The sequence below is a fragment of the Alligator sinensis genome, unplaced genomic scaffold (assembly GCF_000455745.1).
Source record: "Alligator sinensis unplaced genomic scaffold, ASM45574v1 scaffold740_1, whole genome shotgun sequence".
NCBI classification, from domain to species: Eukaryota; Metazoa; Chordata; order Crocodylia; family Alligatoridae; genus Alligator; species Alligator sinensis.
In genome coordinates, this window is record NW_005841964.1 from 2,142,360 (window position 1) to 2,159,339 (window position 16,980).

Genomic DNA, 16,980 nt, shown 5'->3' on the forward strand with positions numbered 1-16,980 from the left:
TCACTCCCCGCCTGGCAGCAGCTGGCTTTTATTTATTTTTATTTTTTTAAAGAGCCGGGATGCTGGGGCCGGGTGGGGCAGCCATTGATGGGGCTGGGAGAACAGGTGGGGGATGGGGCCTGTTTGATTCGAAGATTTGGCCGATTTGGTGGTGGCCTAATCTCCGAATCAGATTTGGCTGAATCGGTTCAGGACAGCGATTTGAATCACCAAATCAAATCACTGTCCCCTGAATCAGCCGAATCCAAATCAGAAGTGAATACTAGCTGCTTTGCACAGGCCTAATTCACAGCTACTTTTGTCAGAGCAATGATTTACAGATGTACTTACGGATTCATTAGGTGCAATACCAACACTGTCTGGTCCATGCTCCTGCTATTTGTATTTTTAGGGATGAGTCCTACCCATCTTCTTGAAGACTTTCAGTATCAAGAAGATTGTAATATATACCCACGAGTCTTACAGACTAGACTAAGAACAGGAATATAAATTCATCTGACAGGGATCTTGTGTTAGCTTTCCCTTTGCAACAGAATTTGAGACATTTCTTGTTCTCGAATACAAACAGATCTAATACTGGGTGTTTCCATTTGTAAGACATCTTCTAGGATAAGGTCCTTAAGTGACCATTCACAACTGTCCAAGTACTGCCAATTGAGATGATCCATTAAGGAGCTTTGAAGAGATGGGAGATATAAAACCATAAAAGAGATGTGATACATGATGAACCAAATGTGGCCTGCCTCTTGGCAGGTCTGTGAACATCTACCTCCTTGAATGTTGATATAATGCACTAATGGAGTGTCTAATATTACTTGTACTGTAACACCCAAGAATACCAGACAGAAAAGCTGTGCAAGCCAGTCAAACATCACTCATCTTCAAGTTACTTATGGCAGGTTTCTTGGAGAGATCAGAAGTACTGAGTCCAAAGATGTGCTTACTAGTCTAGTACAGATATACCTGTCACCAGTGTCCTGTGGGAAGTGGAGAGAGTGGCACATTGCTGCACAGGTGTTGATGGTCCTTTCTGAGGAAGCATGCACACCATATTTATGTTTTATGTGCCAGACAAATACACTGATTTAAACCACCCTTGCATGGAGCATAGGTCAAGTCCAGCAAATTGCAGTACACAGGTCCAGGTGTTCATATGTCCCATGAATTTGACATAAGTCCTAACAGAAGGTTCTAGGTATGTCTGGAGCTGATAAACAAGGCTTAGTGAGGAAACTTGTGCAGCAACTAAGATTTCACCACTGTGAAGTCTAGAATAGCCCCTATGAATTTTGTGTTTTGAAAAGGATCAAGAATGGATTTTGCTCTGTTGTCTATGAACCCTAGTCACCAAGGAGTTCCAAAAATTATTTGTATCAAGTTGTTCACCCATTCAGGCCACTTACTCCAAATTAGCCAGTTGTCATGGTTGGGATTATATATATAGAATTCCTTGCTTTCTTAAATACGTGGCAAGGTGAAGAGATAAAACACAAACACAGGGCATTTTTACATGTGCTCCGGGAATGTGGTATGATGACTAGAAAATGGTATTTAGACATGTACCACACTGTTCCATAACATGAGATAAGGTGGCACCAGGTCACAGTGCCCAGCTCCAGAGCCCTTGGAATTTCTGGTTTTGGGGAAGAGACCAAATTAGGATGTGTGCATGTGACGGGTTTGTGAAACAAAGCAATATGCTGACAGGACAGAATGTGGACAGTGTGACAGCCATAGAGAGACCAATCAACAATGCCTGAGATGAAGAGTCATCAGAAGAAGAAAAGAATACAAAAAGAAGGATTTCAGAGCAGCATGGGAACCCAAGGCTACCATGGACAGAGGGCATACCACTAGCCTGTCTCACCCACCCCAAAGGAGGGCAGGGGAGGGTTTAGCCTCTGACCTCCAGGCTGCTGGCACATGATATTCAAGAGAGAATCTCAGAGTGAAGCTCACATACTGGCCAGATGTACCCTTTCCCTCTAATGACAGCTCTAGGACTAGTAGGTATAGAATTGTTTGCATTATTCTCATCTGCTAGCACTGTGTATCAATAACATTTGCCCATTATTGAATGGAAAGGTTGTGGTCAGTCTGACGGTTTGGGTCCACCTGGAAAAAAGCATCTGGGTCTTAAATCCAGTGCCAACAAGGTGGGGGGGACTTTAATTTAGTGTGGTTCTGCCTGGAGCATCTCATGTATCAGCATCCCCGCACTTCAACATGGTGGTGGAAGCGCTTTAGCTAATGCTTGTCAAACAAGCTCTAGATAAAGCGCCCCACTACCATGTTGAAGCATAAGGATGCTGATACACAAGACAGAGAGGTTGGCTGGTGTATGGTAATCACCACGCTCCAGCAGACTTTATTGAGTCTGCTCCAATGCAATGTAACTACAGCACATCAGAGCAGCCTCTGGGCTCATGTACAGGCACCCACACAGTATTGATAATTAGACTTTCCCACAAAAACCTGTGGATGTGGACACATGTACATTTAAAGCCCTTTAAAACAGGAAAGTTTCAAAAGGGCAGCAACTGTTATACTGTAATTGTGTGTAAAGGAGTGGAATAATATAAATGTATCAAAATGACTCCCAACTTTAATACTGCTTCTTCCACAGTTAAAAGTTGGAGCAGTTTTCCTTTGAAAATTATTTTTCTTTGAAAACTTTGTCACAGACAGTCTTGCTACCTGTAGCAGTATGAGAATGGCCATGAGTGACTGGTGCCTCCTGTATCTGGAGCGGGGGAGGGGGGACATCTGCAGAAGCCACCGACGGCAGTGGCCCTGTCAGGGGGTACACCAGCCCTACCGACAGCATCAGTGTCAGCCATCTGGGGGGGCACTGGCCCCAACAGGTGGGGCATGTGCACCCCCTACCAGTCACCTATGAGAATGGTTGTCCCTCATCTGATGAGTCTGAAGATAAGTGTTGTGTTCTCTGAAAGTTTATGTCCTAGATCTCAAAGTGGCACCTGAGTTCTTCAGCATAGACCACCATATGCAAGATATCATGTTTAGTTTGTGAAGGAATTTAAATTATTCTCTGTGCTCCAGCTATTTTTTCCTCAGTGAATTTTCACACCCAGTTCCCAATTCAGCAAATTATATTTAACCATAAGCACTTGGTAGTTTCAGATGCACATCTGGAAACTGTTTGAGAAATACTATTTATGACCAAGAAGTCCACCGTCATAACATCCTGTAGTATCAATTTGTGCACATTAATTATTATGCTTAAATGATAATAGTACTGAATTGATAAACCTCTATCATTTTATGAACAAAACTCTATTTTGTGCTTGTTCCCTGCTTGACATAAGTAAATGAACTTCATATGCCCTGTGTATGTATTTGTGTGAAAGGGTGAATGGTGAAAGAATGGTAACTATTTGCATGAAACATAAGAAGATTTAACTGATTGTGTAAGCAACAAGACTCCAATGTATAAGTTACCACACAGTAAACTAATTAAGTTAATTAATGGATGGCTGAAGAACTCATTTGTGATCAGGTACAAAGAAGATAGTAAGAAGAAGGAATTTTGCTTATCCTGCCATTTGAACTCCACAATGCTTCAAGGCAAAGATACCGACTACACAATACTTCAAGGGCACAATGCTTCAAGGCAGAGATACCAACGGAGATACCAACTTTACTGGAATGACCTCAAGTTGAGATAACCAGAAGAAACAGCCTCTAATTAAAAACTGAGCATGGAAAAACCCCAATGCAGAACAAAGACTTGAAACCCTATAAAAGTGAGATGCAGACAAGCCAAGATGGGGAATCCACTCTTTGCAACCTCCTGGAGCACTGGCACATCTGTCCCCGTTCATATCACCCTCAATAAGCCTGTACTGGCCATCCAGTACTGACACTGAGTAACTTCTGCTGGTAACTATAACATCTTACTGGAGTGGTTTTGTGTATATGTCGGTCTATGTCTGCTTGTATTTATTCTTGTATATGTCTGTTTGTATGACTGGTGTCTCCAAGCTTATGTATCTACTTCATGTAATCAATAAATGAGGCATTTTGCCTTATTCCCCTTTATAAGGTCTCACTTTTGATTTGAGCAATTGGCAATTTAATGTAACAATCCTTTTCCCAGAATGTAACCTTGGTGGGCTTCCTATTGTTTAGACCTCAACTAGTCTAACCACAACTTAAGTTGATATAGCAGTTTTAAAACAAATCCAACTTATTTAAATTTAAATTTTAATACATATCTAATTGAACTTTCATAAACTGTCTGATAATACACAGAAATGATTATTGCAATATAATAGTATGTTTTAAAATCTCAATTTGATACATAAGTATTATTTGATGAGTTTTTCTTTTCTCCCAGAACAGATTCTTAGACTGAGATTGATTCCATGTCATGGGAATGCAAAAGGCACACTGGTGGAAAATACTGGCCAAGACATCTGGAAAAACATTGGGATATATGAAAATATGTCTATCCTTTAACATCTGTCCCATATTACCTAGGACATTATTGACGCTCTTGCCTTTTGGAATACAAACTCTTTAGAGACAACCCTGTATCTTTCACCATATTTATAACTTCAGAGGACACAGCAAACTACAAATAATACAATAATAAATTATTTAGAAGGATCAAATTGTAAACAAATCAGGTACCTTGTAACTGATTCCCAAATTCCTTTTTCTTCTGTAACCCCATCATTAAAGAGATCCTCATTGATTTTATTGGCTTTTTTCTGCACCTAGTCATTAGAATAAACTGGACTGAAATAATCTGGGTAATCAGTTAGGAAATACAAGTAACTGAAATATTTAATTAAATAGACCCATAGGTGAGACAACTGGAGTTTCCAAATTAAGCAAGCTAATTCTTTAATTGTATTAAATTCACTTGAAACAACACTAATTCATACTATTCAATGAAATATTTTTTACAATTTACCTGTAATGAGTTCTAGCTATTTGGATCTTGAAAGATATATGATATTGATTTATGATACCCAAGATTGCAATCTAATTAAAATAAGGCACCAAATAGCACTACACCTGATACAACTCTACTCATTCCAGTTACTGGACTACAGGAAAATACTAGTTTTCCTGTAATATGATTTAATACTGACTTAAATCACACACTAGGGATCAATATATTGATGATTCCTCTATCTGCATATTACAACTAGCATCAGATGCCTCCACAACCTCCAACCCTACTCCCCCCCCCAAGCACCTAAAAGCTTACATCTATGCAATTAGGGAAGAGATTTAGAGGAAGAGGTATTCTTATACCCTCTCTGTTGTACCCAATGTACGTCTTTGGCACAACCTCTTAAGGTCCAAAATTGGGAAACACTGTGACTTTAAAAGAAAGTCACCGTGTGACTGAAAGAAAAGCATGTAACAATCTTAAAAATTCTTCACAGTACAACCTTAGTGTCAACATTCTTTATTTCTAATGTCATTTTTAATACCATATTTTGTCAAATCCAAGACCGGGTTTTTTTCCCCCATTCAATATGGGGGAAAAAGCCCCTTATCTTGAATTCACATACAAGACAGGGACAGATGGTGACTGGTGGCTGCTGCAGCTCTGACTGTGGGCCTGGAACAGATATCTGCCACTTGTCCCCTGCTCTGCCTGTTCCCCACAGCCTCTTCCCCTTCATCCCCCTGATGCTTATGTTCAGACATGGCTCTGACTCCATTCCCTCCCGAGGCATGGAGCACATGGCATCTCTGGCCCCTGCCCAGCTATGTAACAGTGGCAATTCCATCCCTGGGATGGTGCTGCATGGCTGGGCAGAGGCCTGAGCTTCCATATACACCGTGCCCCATGAAGGAATGGAGCCAGAGTCAGGTCTGATGGTAAGTGGTGTGGGGGAGAGAGAAGAGGCTCTATGGGGAAAGTAGAGGGGCAGAGGCTGCAGGAAAGGACAGAGGTTATGGGGGAACAGAGGCTGCAGAGGTGGCAGAGGCTGTGGGAGTGATAAGGCTGGGGGGCAGAGGCTGAGTACACAGAGGGCAGGAGAGGAGAAGGCAGCAGGGAGTGTAGGGGACAGGGGCAAAGGCACTTTGGTGGGGGCAGGGATGCAGGCATGGTGGGGTAGGAAGCTGGGGGGGGTAGCAAATGGTGTAGGTACCAAGGGGGCTGTAGGGGGGGACAGGGGACAAGGGGGCTGCCTGCCCCTCTCACTGTATACTCCCCTGCCACTACTTTTCCCATTGTTGTAGTTGGGGTGGGGTGGAATTTAAGACAAACTTCCAATAATGAGAATCTATCACAGAAAATTGTAACAAATCTACAATTTTTCCATATACAGGATCTTATTGGGAGGGGGGTCAGCTTAAATTCAAAGTCCTCTTGGATTCTGGTAAATTCTAATGTATAAAAGCCTTAGTCTGTCTGCCTGTCCGTTATGCTTTATTTGCAATGTCTGAAACAACCAATCAGTGGCAACACAGTGGACAGCAGCAATGTAGCAGACAGTGGACAGAGCAGGGGGAGGGGGGGGGAGCAAGGCCAGTGGCGCTGGCCTTGCCCCCACTCCCGGCCCTGCTCCTTGAAGGCAGTGGAGGTGCAAGGTGCTGGCAGTTCAGTGCTGACCTCGCTCCCTGCTCCGGGCTCTTCACCCCTGCCGCTGCCAAGCCCCAACAAAGGCCAGCAGTAGGGGAGGCAGCAGGGAGGAGGAGAGGGAGTGAAGCAGGAAGTGGGGGGGCACAGTGGCAGTGCACTGCCACCAGGCCCTGAGAACAGCTAGGAGGGCAGGGAGCCAGGGAGGAGAGGGCTGTGAACAGCTGGATGCTCAGTGGTGGCAGTGCTGGGTGGTGGCTGCAGCTGCTGCATGCAAACTCCCCTCCCCCCTGCTCCTGGGAGCTGGCAGCAGCACGGGGTGGAGCGGTGGGGGGTGCACAAGGCTGCACTGGGGATGAGGGGTCCCTCAGGGCCAGATGCAGTGGGTAGGAGGGGCACCTGGGGCTGAAGGCAGAGTGGCAGCACCATGGGGCACTGGGTGGCAGCGCTCCGTTCCTCCACCTGTCTTCCCCCCCTCCTTCATTCATGATGGGCAATGTGTTAGTATGGTAATAAAAGGAAAGGATCTCCCAATTTCCATGGAATGCAGGTAAGTCAGGAACTAAACAAATTTATTCAAACAAGGACCAGTTCAAAAGTAAGCTTATAGGAAATCCACAGCAAACTGAAAACTGCTAGTATCAGATGGAAAAATACTCTGTTAGTACATCTGCAATAAAGTCATGATATCAAAGAGTGATATGTTGAATGGTGTGAGGGTTGTTGGGTTTAAGCTCTCTTATCCTTCTACAAACTTTGCCCTCACAGTAATGGAAGAATTTGTATAACATTCAAATCCTTCCAGCATCCTACACAGGATTTTTATGTGTAAGGGACAATTTGGGATTTAGAGTTTAAATGAAAAATAAAGTACTTTTATTTTGAAGATAACTTTCATGGGAGTACTATAACATTACATAATTTATCCCAACGCAACTCCACAGAATTTATGAACAAATTACCTGATGATGTGAATCCACAGTGGGAATTTATCAAGTAGTACAAAATACAAGTATTATATTTTGATTTTCAGGTTGCTGTTATGTATAACCAAAGATTTTTAATATACTTAGAGAAAGAATGTGCACACACAATTATCTGGTTACATACTTGTATTTTGATGATTTTGCTCCTGAAGTTATTTAGAACAACAACAACATCTTTCAGACCAGCTGGGGAATCTGTTCCTTCATGGCTATAAGAAAAATAAAAGATGCTTAAATTTATAAACTCATTAAAATATGAGATATGAGTTTTAATTACAGTATGAAGTTTTACAATGGTCTAAATTTACTGAAATTTAAAACATCCATGTAGTACATGTACTAAAATAGTTTTCTGATTTAGAAACTTCTGAATTTTTTTCTTATCATCAGAAGCTATCCACTGTTATATTCTTTGTTTTTCTTATTTAAATAATTCTTATCTAGAGAAAAAAACAAATGCTAGAGAATGAAACAGTTCATCATAGTCCCCAATATATAATTTTGCAATTTCTAAAAGATGCATACACAGAAAATATCTCTGAGCACATTCAAAATCTCTTCAAATTACTTTTTCTAACAAGTAAACAATGCCATGGAATTATAAAAAAAAACCAATCTTCCTTGTGGCCATTCAGAAAATGGCTGAGCAATTAAATAGACTTTTACATGGTACTTTAAGGCTAGGGACAGAAGTTACACAAAAAACAGTTTAAGTGATCAGAAACTGGTTTAAATCTGTAACAGAACAGAAGTTCAGTACACATAAACCAGTTTCAAAATGGCTGAAACTGGTTTAAGATAAACCTGGTTGAATGTAGTATCAGACTTAACTGATTTGGGTTAAACTGGTTTATGAAACTTCTGTCCCAGACCCTTGCTGGTTCAAGTTAAATCAAAGTCCCCCAGCATGCTTTGTGGCCCTGAGCTGGGCTGTGCTGTCTGGTCCAGAGAGGAGGGCTGACTGCACCCCTCTGCTCCCTAGGTGGAGCAGTGAGGGCTGGCTGACAAGGTGAGGGGGAGGGGACAAACCCAGCTGGGGGTGCAGTCCAGTCTATGGGGGGAATGGTCTGTGCCTCCAGGCAAACCTGAGCTGGGGTCTGGGGCCAGGGAGGGGTTTAAACACCCCTTCCCCCACTCAAACTTACTGCTGGCTGTGGCTGTTGACTACAAATCCCAGAGGCACCTGGAAGCAGAAAGAGGAAGTCCTGCGGAGTTTTGCTGCTATAATTCTAGAATGCAAATCCCAGAGACCTCGGGGGCAGCAGAAAGAGGAAGTGAACACATTGTTAGAGACCTAGGCTCTACTGCTCCCAGCTTCTGCCTGAGCCACTTCAGGCACATGACTGCATTTCTTGAATCAAAGGTAAATGTTTGTTCACTTCTATTACAATTTAATCTCTGCAATTTAGACTAACCTGCAAAGACTGAATCAATTCAGCCTCAGGCTTTTTGACTGTCTGTACCTAGCCTAAGTGTCATACAAAAAGGAAAAATGAATTCCATGGTTTAATGATTCTTCGCTGTGAACAACCTAAGACCAGTCTTCTGATGTTTACATGCATGACCCATAAACTCAGTTGGGTCAAACTGATCTTAGTTGTTACAACATGGAGCTAGGACCCTAATATTTTTACACAATAGTGCCAATGCTAGAACCATTGCTGTAGACTCCATATTCCACACCAATTGAAAAACTCCTCGAATACTGGCATACACATGGTAAAGAGAAGGTGACAAAATTGAACTCTGAATGAAACTGATGCCTGACTGGAACATATACCATATTTCCTCACATAAAACATGCCCTAGAATAAATAACCTTGTTTTGAAAGGCAGAATGAAGAAAAAATTATTTCCTTGTATTAAGTAACTAAATTGCAGCAGCTAGGGAGACAGCCCGCTCATTGTTCTGTTCCCTGACAACTGTGCACAGATTTTACTTTCACTTCTACCTGGTAAGTGGAAAAAACTGCTTTTACTCTTATTTCTCTTACATGATGCTTACTGCAGTTTCTAGAACCTGATTTTTGGAAAGAAGTGCATATTGTATGCATGAAACTAGAGCAGTATTTCTCAATCTTTGTAGACTTAAGGCACCCATCATCAGACTCAAAGCACCTTCCATAACTTTTATGAATTGAGTAGCACCCCATTTCAAGCACTAATTTATTATGGGGCTTACTTCCATGTGCAGGGGCCAGGCAATAGGGATAAGGAAGCAGTTAGGTAGGGAGAGCCTGAGCTTGTCCTTATCTGCTTATCTCTGAATACCTCCCTTACCTCCTCACTTTCTTCAGCCCCAGCTCCCTGGTTAAGAATCACTGAAATACACTAATTAGCTTTCAGCACTATTTGATGCATCTCTGGAAAGTAAAATGGAATTTCTGGTTATCCTGTCCTCTGTCAATGATTACAGCCTTATGAATAGACTTTGCCTTACTACAATTGTTGGATTTTTTTTTTTCAAAAAGGCAACTTTGAATGCCTAGCAACATATGACATACTGTGTGTATAGTTGTATATCATCAATATCTTAGATATATTATAAATATATATCATGCAGATACTGCAGATCAAAAGTGATTATAGGGCTCTGGGTGTAAGGGTGAATGGGACAGGGGCTCAAGTGGTGTTCTCGATACTACTGGTGAAGGGGAAGGGCCTGGGCAGGAGCAGATGCATCCTGCGGATTGATGCATGGTTGCACAGATGGTGTCTCTAGCAAGGCTTTGGCTTCTCCAACCCTGGGTTGTTGTTTCAAGAAGAAGTATCTTTTCAGACCGGCTCACTAACCTAGTGAGGTGGGCTCTAAGCTAGGTATGCTAGGTTAGAGAACAAAGCACTGAGATAAGTGGGAAAGCAGGTGACCTGCAGGAAGCACAAGCATGAGAGGACAACAGGGAGGCCTTCTCATTCTTCCTAAGAAAGAAGAGCAATCAGCTAGTTACCTCAGGTGTCTGTACACAAATGTACAGAGCCTGGGAAACCAGCAGAAAGAACTAGAAGTCCTTGCACAGCCCCAGAACTATTATGTGGTTGGAATAACAGAGACTTGGTGGGATAGCTCGTGTGACTGGAGTACTGTCATTAGATGGGTATAAACTGTTCAGAAAGGAGAGGCAGGAGAGAAGAGTAAGAGTAGTTATGCTTTATGTAAAAAAGTTGTATGATTGTTCAGAGCTCCAGTATGAACCTGGAGATAGACCTATTGAAAGTCTCTGGGTTAGAGTCGGAGGGGAGAACAACAAGTGTGATGTTGTGGAAGGTGTCTGCTATAGACCATCAGACCAAGAGGATAAGGGGGATGAGCTGTTTTTTCAAACAGCTAGCGGAAGTTTCCCAATCATAGGCCCTGGTTCTCATAGGGGATTTCAGTCATCCTGACATCTACTGGGAGGGCAAAATAGCATTGCACAAGAAGTTTTTGGAGAGTGTTGGGTACAACTTCCTGGTGCAAGTGTTTGAGAGGCCAACTAGGGGCCATGCTCTTCTTGACCTGCTGCTCACAAACAAGGAAAAATTGGTGGGCAATGTAGAAGTGGACAGCAACTTAGGCAGAAGAACCATGTGATGATTGGTGTTTAGGATCCCGAGGAAAGTAAGGAAGGAGAGCAGCAGCATAAGGACCCTGGACTTCAGAAAAATAGACTTTGACTCACTCAGAGAACTGATAGGCAGGATCCCCTGAGAGGCCAGTCTGAGGGAGAAAGGAATCCAAGAGAGCTGGTTTTATTCTAAACAAACCTGACTGAGGGTGCAGGAATGATACACAGGAAGACTAGCAAGTATGGGAGAAGACCATCTTGGCGTAGCAAGGAACTCTTCAATGAGCTAAAACACAAAGAGGAAACTTACAAGAAATGGAAACTTGGGAGGAGTATAGGAGTATTGCTCAGGCATGCAGGGATGAAATCACGAAGGCTACAGCGCAACTGGAGTTGCAGCTAGCAAGGAACGCAAAGGGTAACAAGAAGGGTTTCTACTAGTATGTCAGCAACAAAAGGAAGATCAGGGAAAGGGTGGGTCCCTTACTGAATGGGGGAGGCAGCCTAATGACAGAGAATGCAGAAAAGGCTAAAGTACTCAATGCTTTTTTTACCCCATTCTTCACAAATAAGGTCAGCTCCCAAACTACTGCACCTTGCAGCACAGTTTGTGGAGGAAAGAGCAACCACAGTTGTGAAAGAACTGGTTAGGGACTATTTAGAAAAGCTGGATGTGTAAAAGTGCCTGGAGCCAGACATGATAAACCTGAGGATGCTGAGGGAGTTAGCTGATGTCATTGCACAGCCACTGGCCATTATTTTTGAAAACTTGTGGTGATTGGCAGAGATCCTGGATGGATGGAAAAGGGCAAATATAATGCCCATTTTTAAGAAAGAGAAGGAGGATCCAGGGAACTACAAACTGGTTAGCCTCACTTCGGTCCCTGGAAAAATCATGGAGCAGGTCCTCAAGGAATCCATTTCTAAGCACTTGGAGGAGGAGAAGAAGGTAATTAGGAACAGGCAGCATGGCATGTCACCCAGGAACACTCAACTTGTCTGACCAAACTGACTGCCTTCTATGATGAGATGCGTTGCTTTGTGGATGTAGGGAGAGCAGTGGATGTGATATACCCTGACTTTAGCAAAGCTTTTGATACAGTAGTCTACAACATTCTCCAAGCAAGCTAAGGAAGTACAGGATGGATGAATAGACTGTAAGATGGAAAGAAAACCAGCTGGATCATTGGGCTCAAAGGGTAGTAATCAGTGGCTTGATGTCTAGTTGGCAGTAAAAAGTTCCTGGGGCTGATTGTGTTCCATATCTTCCTCAATGATCTGGAAGGTGGGATGGAATGCACCCTCAGCAAGTTTGCAGATGACATCATGCTGGAGGGTGTAGATATGCTGGAGAGTAGGGCTAGGATTCAGAGAGACCTTGACATATTGGAGGACTGGACCAAAAGAAATCTCATAATATTCAATAAGGACAAGTGCAAATTCTGCACTTTGGATGAAACAATGCCATGCACCACTACAGGTGGGGGACCGACTGGCTAAGCAGCAGCTATGCAGAAAAAGACCTGGGGGTTACAGTGGAAAAGCAGCTGAATATGAGCCAACAATATACCCTTGTTTCAAAGAAGGCTAACAGCATACTGGGTTGCATTAGTAGGAGTGCTGCCAGCAGATCAAGGGAAGTGATTCTTCCCCTCTATCTGGCACTGGTGAGGCCACACCTGGAGTACTTGTCCAGTTTTGGGTGCCTCACTATAGAAAGGATGTGGACAAATTGGAGAGAGTTCAGCAGAGGGCAACAAAAATGGTTAGGGGGCTGGGGCACATGACTTATGAGGAGATGCTAAGGGAACTCAGCTTCTTAATTCTGGAGAAGAGAAGACCGAGGTGGGATTTAATAGCACCTTTCAACTACCTGAAAGGTGGTCCCAAAGAGGACAGAGCTTTACTGTTCTCAGAGGTGGCAGCTGACAGAACAAGGAGCAATGGTCTCAAGTTGTAGGAATGGAAGTTTAGATTAAAAATTAGGAAAATAACTCTCTCACTAGGAGGGTAGTAAAGCACTGGAACAGGTTACCCAGACAGGTTGTGGAATATCCATCCTTGGAGGTTTTTAAGATCCAGCTAGACTTAGCCTTGGGTGGGATGATATAGTTGGGGATGGTCCTGTTTTGAGCAGGGGGTTAGATTAGATGACCTCCTGAGGTCCCTTCCACCCCTAATTTTCTATGATATATACATAAAGTAGAATTTATGATTGTCATTATATATGGCAAATAAATAAAAATAAAATGCTTAAGTTCAGTAAACTGTGAATTCTAAAATGTCATTTTCCTGAACTATAAAAATCTACAATTTTAAGTTTTGATGTTGGCAAAAAAACCCTTACAATATAATAAATCACTAGAGGTGCACCGATACATCAGTTCAATATTTGATCAGTATCAATATGAAGAAAATTGTCTATAATGGGTATTGATTCTATAGGGCCAATAATCTGGCCAATAAATGCCCATGATATACACAGCTGCAGTGCAGCACAGAGCAGAGCCGGCAGCATGGAGAGCTCCCTCCAGCTGGTAAGTCAGAAAGGAAATGGGGAGGGAAGCAGCATGTGGTGGGCAGATCAACATTCCCACGATGAGGGAGGCGGCAGGGGCAGGCTCTACCCAGCCGGGGCGGGGAGGGGTGCTTGCACCCTGGGAGGGCAGAGGCAGGAGAGGCGTGTGCTCCCTGGTTCTGCATGGTGCAGGGTGGGCGGCAGCTGTGGGGTGGAGTTGGAGCTGGCACTGCACGGGGATTTTCTTGCCAGGGACTGGGCTTAGAGCGGGCTCTGGCAGCTCTGGGAGGAGGCTGCAGACACCCCAAATTTCACCGCAACTCTGCTCCCAGGCTCACACCACTGCCCACCACTCGGTGCAGCCCTGGCTAAATGCCCCTCCTCCACCCAAGCACTGAGAAAAGCCAAGGCCACACAGGATGCGGCACGGGGCTGGGAGCAGAGCTGCAGCAAAATCTGGGGTAGCTACAGCCTCCTCCCAGCACCGACAGAGCCCACTCCAACCCCAGCCCCCGGCAAGAAAAGCTCCATACAGTCAGCTCCGGCTCCACCCCACAGCTGCAGCATGTGCCATGCTGCACAGATCCAGGGGGCACACACCATCCCCACGCCACGAGCTGCAGCTCCGTCCTGTGCCCCCCACTATTCCCCATTGGATAGTGCCTGCCCCTGCCCCCTCCCTCACCATGGGGGGCATAGAACTGGCCCCTTTCCCTCCGCCTTCCCTTTCCACCACACTGGACTTACCAACCTGGAGGCAGCTGTATCGGATATCGGATTGGTATCGGCCGACATGCCTCCTTAAATATCAGCTATTGGTCTCGGCCCCCAAAATCTCTATTGGTGCACCTCTATAAATCACAGTTATCTACCTTTTTCTTATAAAATAATAGATTTTTCCCCTAAATCCTTTTCCGTTAAACAATTTGGCTGCTGATTAGGGTCTTGATCGTACAATGCTTACCCGACATAAGTAGTCCTATTGAAATCAAATGCAGGAAAAAAATCACATGAGTACCAGCAATCAGACTGAAATCTTATCACAAAGTGTATCACTTTGCTCTTATTTATACCAGTGCATCCTAAGGAAGTCTGACTTCCAGGTGCAGATGGGTGAAAATAACAATCCTTGTCAGAAAGTGTCTAAAAATATGTTTATTCCAAAAAAAAAAAAAAAAAAAAGCATTCATTTACACACGAGAAAAAAAATCTTTACCCTAAATTAGACACTAGTGTAATGGAATTAACACTACTGGAATGGTACTTATGCTGTACAGTCTCCTAGATTTTTTTTCTAAAACTCTTCTGATAATGCAGTACATGAATGTGCCTTCAACAATAATTTAACAAGTATTAAAAACCAGGAAATAGGTTTATGTCCTGTAATATTTCTAATCAAGGCTTCATTTCATCTTATCAAATATCTGCCCAAATTCTAACAATCATTTGTACAAGAGAGACTGAAAAGCCATGTTTTGTAATCATATTATAAGTGTTTGGTTTATAAACAAAAGTGAGACTCATTAAGTTCTGGGTTGGAATCATAACCAGTTTAAGAAGCATTAATTTTATATAACTCAATTCATTTTTAGGGTATGAACCTTAATTACTTTTCTTTAAATGAGATAATTCATTATTGACAATAAACCACAGGTACTTTAAGCTCTTTTTTATTCAAACCAGAAAGCATTTTTATCTTTTGTTGTTGAACTCAAACATGTTACATTTTTCCCAACATAATTCCAACATAGTAACTTTAATATTTTATTGAATTTAAGATTTTGCATTTGAAATTGCAGAAAGTAAAAACCCTAAGAGGAAGGGTTTTTCCAATTGACTAAGGAACTACTGGAAGGTGGATATTACAATATCTTATCCACTGACTACTTCTGCAGGGGCAGAGAGAATACTTAGAAGAGGGTAACAACAAGATCAAGAGAGCTGGCCTCAAAAACACTACAATCTTTATCAGTTTCTCTAGGGATGGACAAGATACTAAAAAGACAATATTTATTACCCAGGACAAAAAGAATAAATGTAATGTTGATGTTTTATGGAAGAAATGTCCAAAAAGTCAATCAAGCCATGTAAACTGCTCTGCAAGTGGGATAAAAGAACAAATTTGTAGGTTTCCACATACAATTCTGTTTGTGGATTTAGATGTCATTTTTTAAATGCAGATACCATAGCTGTAGCATGTCTTCCAATACCAGTCTCCTTAATGAGCAAGAACAGCAGTATCCACCTTATCTAGACTCACTGGCTGCATGAGTGATGCAGGGACAGTTCACAGGCAAGATGTGAAGTGCAGTGCTAGATCTGGATCATAGAGCCACGTCATCTGGCCCACAGAGCTGGAATTTGGAAGAAGCAATGTTAACTATGGCAGTTCCTAGCCACCCCTCCTGTCACCACCACATTTCTGGTCCTGCAAGCAGTCACAGCAATTAATGCTGCTAATACTCTCCATACTGCCAAATTTCACAGCTCCTAAGCCATATTCTTGATCACTACTGGCATACAGAGAAGTACAATCACTTTCTACCCCTCTGTCAGTACATCCCAAAGTTAATTCCTTTTTGTTGAAGCATTGCATTAGAAACCTATATATAGCTGTTTGTATGCAATTACCCCCTAAAAGCTTCTTAAAGGCATTGCTTTCCAGATACAGCCCCCATTCCACAGGTCTGGCCTGTATATTATTTGTTCTCAAATTAATGACTTGGCATTTGGCTGTATTAAAACAGTTTCTGGAATGGGCCCAGCTTACCAAAGTGATTTAGATCTCTCTGTCTTAGTCATTATTTACTACTCTAACAATTCTATGAGCAACAGTTTTATATTAGCTTCCAGATCTCAATAAAAATACTACATACCTGGACCTGATTGTGTTGGTACCCTTCCCACCCTCAGACGCAGCCCAATCAATAATGATTTTCCACTGACAACTACTTTTTGAGATTTATCAGTTAGCTAGTTCTTAAGTAGTATAATTGTTTTATTAGTACTGTATAGTGCTAATTTTAATCAAAATGCTGTGCAGTACTAAATTTACCACCTCACAGCAGTTTAAGTATATAACAGATCCAGAGTTAACTTTATCAGCAAACTTACTATCCAGACCAAAAAATAAAATCAAGTTGTTTAACAAAGCCTGTTTTTTAATATAATAATGGGATTGGAATTGATTATATTTCCATCCTTTGGGTTTTTATCGGTCAAATCCCATTCCATATTTTCTATTTTTTGCCTAAGACCAATGACAGATTAATCAATCTATAAGTATGTAGGGTCATCCTGCTTGCCTTTTGTGAATATCAGCAGAATTTAAGTACTAATTCAGTTGTCTGAAATTTCCCT

At 42.4% G+C, this 16,980-nt stretch overlaps 1 protein-coding gene across 2 annotated transcripts in view; it reads right to left on the minus strand.

Moving 5' to 3' along the window:
- UGGT2 (UDP-glucose glycoprotein glucosyltransferase 2) overlaps positions 1-16,980 on the minus strand; it is a 235,857-nt gene that overhangs the window by 34,609 nt on the left and 184,268 nt on the right. For both annotated transcript variants that reach the window (XM_025200352.1, XM_025200351.1), the window contains 2 exons: positions 7,682-7,766; positions 4,657-4,742 (listed from right to left, as the gene is read on the minus strand). In XM_025200352.1, coding sequence (XP_025056137.1) covers positions 4,657-4,742; positions 7,682-7,766 — 171 coding nt within the window. The remainder of the gene's footprint in view (positions 1-4,656; positions 4,743-7,681; positions 7,767-16,980) is intronic.